General features: G+C 44.9%; 1 protein-coding gene across 1 annotated transcript; it reads right to left on the bottom strand.

Moving 5' to 3' along the window:
• Positions 1-881: 881 nt before the first annotated feature.
• Positions 882-2,042, bottom strand: LOC136526134 (WRKY transcription factor 22-like). The gene is made up of 2 exons (XM_066518898.1): positions 1,690-2,042; positions 882-1,557 (listed from the first exon to the last, which is right to left on the bottom strand). Exons 1-2 carry the CDS (start codon positions 2,040-2,042, stop codon positions 882-884), a joined length of 1,029 nt encoding a protein of 342 aa, XP_066374995.1.
• Between the last annotated feature and the right edge of the window lie 5,447 nt (positions 2,043-7,489).

Here is a 7,489-nt window from a genome sequence, read left to right as displayed (position 1 = left end):
TTGTGTTGTGTTACCCTAACTAGTATGAGATATTGCTTCCTTCTCTCCCCTAGGTGATCTAAGGACCGTCCTGAGGCCGCAGAGATGACATGAGGTGGATGTGCCAGTGGAAGAAGAGTGATGTTTAGTGGATGAAGGTGATGTGCGAGAATGAGAGTAGGAAGCTAACTCCTTGGGTGGACTCAGGGGCATGGAGATGATGATAAGTGGATATTTACTAATTATTATTTATAATTGCACAATAGGATGCAACCCACAACCCAAATAATAGGCTCACAAGTTCCTTTAGAAATAGGGCACTTAAAGCTTATAACTACTGATCATGGCCTGCATGCTTCTCGCAATGTGTAGAAGGACAAACTTGCAGGATTGATATGGGAATGGTAAAAGTTCACGACTGCGCTCAAGGATGCCTTTGTATGGACATGGCCAAGCTAATAGACGTGTTGTTTTCCTTGGGTTTGGATTGATCTCCGTGGATCCAGTCTTGTAGTTTGTAGTAGGCTATTATCTAAATATATTTGGACTTTACTGCACTGGCGCACTTAATTTGACCTGTATATAGCACAAAGGAAATTTCAGGGCTATCAAGAAGATCTTCTTGATTAAAGGACAACTAAATTAAGAATACAAAAGTCTAAAAATAATTTTTTTAGGTTGATTATTCTATAATTATACATTATACATGCACTTAACAAAAACTAGCTAAAAGCACTTAACTACGTCACCAGTAAAAAGTGACACTTCTGATGCTGACTAGAGTTCATCATGATTCTGCATTCTGCCGCAATAAGCCAAGATTAACAGCATTGTGTGTGCTCCTGTGCGGTACGCAGTGTGCTTCGAAATCGATGTATGCAGCAGGCCAGCAGCAGCACAAGTCAGCCCCAGTTCGTCGCCGCCACCACCGCTGCAGCCTCCCACTTCTCGTGGGCGTTCATGGCCGCTGGAGCCGCCCCTGATCCATCGCTCGTTCTGCTGCTGCTCGTCATTGCTGGAAGTGGAAGCTCGTGGAGCTTCGAGAGTGGCATGACTTTCGCCGAGCCTCTGCCAGTGCCATTGTCCGCATCCGGAGCAGGATTGAGGAATAACAGCACGTCTTCCTCTCCCTCCATCTCCGGATCCTCGAGCAGCAGACTGGCGGCGACAGTGTTGACCTCCTCCTCCTCCTTGTACTCCACTCCCACGGACGGACAAAGCATCGTAGTAGTAGTAGTGTCGATCGGCGACGCAGCTGGAGGCTGGTCGGCTGGGGAGGTGGACGGTGCTGGCTGCGGCTTGTTGCGCGTGGTGCCAGCGAGGGCGTTGCGATGGAGTGGGACTGGGTGGCTGTGCTCGCCGGTGTAGCAGACGATGAGAGTGGAGGGGTCGGTGCGGCAGCGCTCCACCTGCTTCCGCGCCCTGCAGTCCTTGTCGGTGCTGCACCGGTAGTAGCCGCGCGGGTACGGCGACCCCTTGATCGGCTTCTGCCCGTACTTGCGCCACGCCCAGGGGTCCGGAGACGCGCCCTCGGGCACCCGCTTCACCTCCTTGTTGCTCACCTGGCTCTTCTTCTTCCTACGAATACAGGCGCGTGAGATCAGCCTATGTCTATCTAAGTGCTGCAGTCGTTCCCAGACCCAGATACTAGTATTTTGCGAGGAAATAATCGAAAATAGAGATTTGGATGGGCGTACAGCTGATACATACTTTCTCTTCGATCGTGTCGGTCCGCCAACGCCGTTATTGTGGTAGGAAGTTCGTGGTTTGGCCGGCGGCTGCTGGGGCGGCGCTTCGTTTCTTGGTTGCGGCGCGGCGAAGAAGGCCTGCTGCAGGCAGAAGTCGTCGACGGCAGGGCCGATCCGGGGCTGCTGCAACGCTGCGGCGTCCGTCAGCTCGTCCTTCTGTGACTGCGGCGGCAGAGGCAGGCAGGAGAAAGATTCGTCCGAGGCCCGCGGCGAGGTGACGCGGCTGCCACCACTGCAGCTGGCGAAGCGCACCACGGCGTGTAGGTCCCAGTCGTTGCTGCTGCTACCACAGCACCAACGCAGATCGCCCTCCATAGCCCAGCTTCTTCAGTTCGTAGCCGATGGAGGACGAGAGAGCTAGCGGACGTTGACTTGCTTGGGGTCGGAGTGGGTGGTTGGGTTGTACGGACAGTACGACAACTGGAACCAACTTAAAAAGGATAAACGGGGTGGCGCCTTTGCTGGCGTGCGTTTTGGGTTGAAAATGTCAAAGAGGTGGAGAGAGAACAAATCAAGGGTGGTAGCAAGATAAATGGATTTTTCTTTTTTAATGGAGTCAGGGTTGAGATCCAAAGAGACATGTACCAGGAGAATGGATTTTTTTATGCCCTTGTACCCGCAAGAGCTATCTCGGACATTCACCTTGCGTCAAGATTGATGTGAGCATGAGATTGGTGTCTAGAAATATCGCATCAAGATTGGTGTTGCAGCCGAGGGAGAGCGAGAAATCAATGGTCAACCCTAGTATACTGGTCGGTTTCAATCTCGGTTGGGAACCGGCTTTAGTCCCGGTTTTCCAACCAGGATTACGGATCCGGGACTAAAGGTCGGCACCTTTAATCCCGGGTCACGCAACCGAGACTAAAGCCCATCTTCGAAACTAAAAAAAATAGTTTAAATCCTAAAAGACCTCTCTTGCGGTGCGTGAGATTCGTACCCAAGACCCCTTGCCTCACGCGTAACTTCCTTACCAACTCAACTGCACCAACTGAGACTAAAGGGTGCCTTTTTGTTCCGGTTGGTGTTATCAACCGGGATAAAAAGGGTCTTTGGTGCCTGTAAAATTTAGAACCGGGACTAATGCTCATATTAGTCCCGAACCCCAATACAACCGAGACTAAAGGTGCGAACCAAAAGTCGTTTCTCTACTAGTGCAATATAATGTTTAAGGCTACATATATGTGCGGCCTTGCGTTTCCCCATCTACCAAGAGCCTAGAACGAATGACCTAACCAGTATCAGTAGGATTTATTGGATAGTGGAACTAATATCAAATAGACATATATTATTATATATAGGTGCTATATATTGAGTTAGTCGCAACACACATATAGAAAAATAGCATATGTAAAGCTAATCTGAGCCTGCTTCGCACCCACCTCTTCTTTTGGCCTTGCAGAGGCGCATAAGCACTATCCACCACACGCTAACTTTCCCTGAACTCGGGACCCCAAGGATCAACCACATGATTTCGGTTCATAGACACATGGCTCATCAAGAACCAAGGGGACGGTCCATGCATGGTGTGCCAAATGGTAGTTCATCATGCACTGGATCCAACCCGTGGACTAGGACCCAAGTTTTGATCTAGTCCATGACATGACTTCACCTTCGCTTGGCATATGTATTTGTCATTGACGTCATCACCCTAAACCCTAAACCCTAACCCAATAGACCCTGCGTACATGGAGAACTTGGGTGATGACCTCCATGATAATGAAGGTGTCATATCCCACCCACTTGTAGAATCCTGTTTGGCTTGCAACTAGACGTTTCTAGCACTCACTTTTGTTATATCTTGTGAATTGGCATGCATGACAAAACTTGTTTGACCTTATATCTTTCCGTAACCTTTATCAACCTAGAATACCCGCTATTAAGCTTGGCACGCTTTACTTACATACACATGATATTTATATTCTATTATAATAGACCATGGACCGTGTGATATGATGATTGTGTAGTGTACGTAGTTTGATTGTGTTTGTGGATTAGACACTTGGATAATCAGATATGGTTGTATATATATGTCGCTGAGAGACCTCTAGTGTGCATCTTTGGTGCATGGTAAGGGTGTAAATCACTAGGAAGAATGGTGTGACTTAGGGCCTATTTAGTTGGAGGCTTGGTAGGCAAATGGCCGCCAAACAACAAATCCTAGTCGTAGTCGAGACATGCAAAATCAGACGCCTAGCAGGCCTGCCTAGCCTAGGTAGCTTTTTGAAGACATCAACCAAACAGATCCTTATTCTACGGATGATGTCAAGTCAGAAAAGTGTGACGTGAGCAATTTCTAAGGGTACCTTTGATGAGTACGAGTGTGTGAGGAGTTCTTTGAGAAGAACGCTCTATGTGGGCACGTTTCAAGGTTGGTGCTTGTAGTGGGCACGAAAACTTGAGTTTTCCTGTTGGAGATGTCCCGCCTGAGTCACTCTAGTCAGCTTAACGAGTTCATAGGACTTCTCTCATACATGCCACAAGCTCCTAGGTGGTGGTCAACAAATGTTAGTTATGGACAGTGTCACATCCGCTAGGACGTAGGTGACAGAGTGAAGGGGCCAGAGTTGACCTCTTGCGCTTCTAAAACCTGTAACACTCCGCTAGATATGGGATGCTATGTTTCATAACCCTAGCATGCCGATTGATTCTTACGAAGGAGAGTGGAGAAGAAGGTATGTGTGGTTTTGGGATGTTTTGGGAATGTGTGGAAGGAGTTCTTGATGACATACTTGTCTAAACTTGCTCACTAGCTAAGGTTGAACCAATAGCCAAATAATAGGTGAAGCCATACTACTTTACATAAATGTGAAGCAATATCATAGGGTGGGCTGTTGATTAATACAAATCATATTGAAATATCATAGTTTCATGTGAATAATAACTAAGTACGATTTCAAACACTAAGGCCTTGGCTATTGTTCACACAGTTTTTACTGTCGAAGCATTTCATTATATTGTTCACAGGTCAACTTCACCCGCCCATGCTTTGCCATCAAACTAGCGTACACCAAGCAGATCGCATGTCGTCTATAAACGATTCCAATTTCCTTGCTGACAACACTGCCACTATCTTCAACATGTTGTATACGCACAGTCCATATAACAGGAATACATCCGTTCCTGGCACACCAGCCAGTGCACGCAGCAGATTGAGTGTATCGTGCAAGTTTTATCTGATCCTCAATAGATCCTGGATAGATTTAATGTTCACCATCATTTGAAAATGTTTGCTTCAGGGCAACGAAAGCTGAGTCAAACGAAACACCAAATAATGAAGCAGTTTCCTTTCTGTGCCTTGGCCGGGCTTCCTCAAATCAATAATATTAGTCAACCAAACATTGATAGTGACACATGTTTAATTTGAGCATATAAAAAAACATATGAGTTTATGAACTTGGTGTAGACTCAGCTATGTGCGGTTACGGTGCCATCTACGTACTATAGCTTTTGTCTATATGTGGCTTTCGATGTTTTGAAGAGGCTATAGGTCCAATGGCCACCATTAGTCTCCAAATTAAGCATTTTTTACCCTTCTGATGGACCATTAAGTGGCTTATATATATAGAACTGGCTGACAGCATGAGATTAAGAAAAGGCAGGGGCTGTGGACATCATGATAAACAACAAAGTAGGAACTTTAGAAAAATATCTTGACGCGATTCCCGTACTTATGTGTACGGCCATAACCCATGCAATCAACTACCCCTCTGGTCCGCAAAAATATATAATTTTAAAATAGTATTAAATCAAACGGTTTTTAGTTTGACTAAGTTCATATAAAAGATATTAGTATTTGCGATACCAAATAAGTACAACAAGATTTAAACATCCAATATATTTTTTATAACACAGCTTTTAGTTTTATAAATATTAATATTCTTTTCTATAAATTTATTAAATTTCACAATACTTTAATTAAAGACATGATTAAAATTCTAGTTTTTCATGATTACTTGGGTAAAAGTGATCAGGACAAAAGTACAGTACCAACCATTTTCGTTTTCTACACAATGATACCATTTTCGACCGTTTCTGAATTTTTAGCCAAACATAAAATTTTATTATTTTCAATAGGTTTCACAACCATTTTTTATGTTCACTAATTACTAAAATATAGAAAAAAAATCCCGTACCAACCATTTTATGATTAACCCTTACTTCTATAACTGATGATGTATGCCGCATGCATGTATGTACTTTTAACAGCTAGAGCTTGTCCTTTTATAACTGATATATAGTGGCATAGCATCTCTTTACAGCATAAGAGATCCAGCATCACATAAACCGTGTGGCTATCATTTGTTTTCAATCCTCAGCCCACAAAATCTAATCAGAACAGTTCGATTGTCACTCTAACTGCTTTCAGAGGCATCAGAAAAGTCTGGTGGTCATCAGTGGCCAGCTTAGATAACAAAACCATGCACAATGAGTCACCTTATCTTCTGGTGGTCATAGGAGTTGACACCAATGGAGCTTGGGTGGACATGTGGCGAGAATTTATGTAGTGACAACACATAGGAATTTTCGAGGGCCTAAAAACCTTCTAAATAACTTTTTAAAATGCACCAGGAACTTCCGGTGGGGTCACCGGAGAGCTCATCAAAGTTTAGTCCATAGATGGTAGTTTCTATGCGGAAGCGATGCTGAGTTGGCACCGGATTTGTCCAATGATCACCAGAGAAGACTAACCAGAGCTTAGAGAAATCTAACGACTAGTTCTGACATATGTCAGTGACCGTTGGGAAGGTCTCTTGTGAGTATGCAAAAAGCCTGCAAAGAGGGTAATACCTAGTTTCTTGAGTGGGCTTATAAATAGGTGGCGCACTTGGATATGTAAGCACTCTTGGCACTCCTTAGTGACTTGCACACACATTAGAGCTCAAGAAACCTCCACTCACATTTTCTTAGTTGAGATTGCATTTAGGTGAGATTAGTGTTGATCTAATGCATTTGCTTTGCGAGTTAGCATCTTGTGGTAGTAGAGATCATCATGGCTATGGATTTGTTATTACTCTTTGTGGTTGTCGCCATCTAAATGGCTTGGATCAGTTGTGGGTCCATGAAGCACCCAATTGTCGATTGTGAGGTGCTCTGGAGTTCAATTGTGAGGGGCTCTTGTGCTCATTCCCCCGTAGGAGAAGCCAAGAGCAACAATATAGTAGATACGGGGTTGTTGGAGTACCTCTCCATCGTGGCTCATACACTTGTGCTCACGTTAGAGCCAATCTTGAGGCATCGCTGATATAGTAGAGGAGCGTTGAGTTCCTTGGACTAAGATCAGCGAGAATGTAGGTGGCCAATAAGCCATCGAACCATGGGGATATATATCTTGTGTTTATCCTCTTGTGTTCTTCATTCTATCTACACTTGAGCTTTAGATTCATGTTGTTACATTTCTTAGTGTAGAGCAAGTAGTTCTTGTGCTAGGGTGCTTGTACGTTTAGCATGTTTTACATTTCTAGTGTCAACCATAGTTGCTTTACTATTGATCACTAGGTTATGTTGTTGTTCACCCTAGGCTTGCAAGACTACCTAGAGGTAGTGCTTGTTAGGCCCTCCATTTTATCTAACTCAGTTTGCTTGACAGGCTGGAGATCATGAAAGACAGCGGTGCGTTGGCGTCGCTGGAGCTCACCGGCTGTCCCTGACGTGTCCAACAATAAAGCTCACGACACTCCTATAAAGGGCCTCACTGAAGATGAAGGAAGGCATCGGCCAACATCAGGAGGAAGACCGGAGAGTAGTAGCCAGAGCCAGCGAGA

Source organism: Miscanthus floridulus, chromosome 19 (genome assembly GCF_019320115.1).
Source record: "Miscanthus floridulus cultivar M001 chromosome 19, ASM1932011v1, whole genome shotgun sequence".
In the NCBI taxonomy this organism is placed as follows: Eukaryota; Viridiplantae; Streptophyta; class Magnoliopsida; order Poales; family Poaceae; genus Miscanthus; species Miscanthus floridulus.
This window is presented reverse-complemented; position numbering and strand designations above follow the sequence as displayed.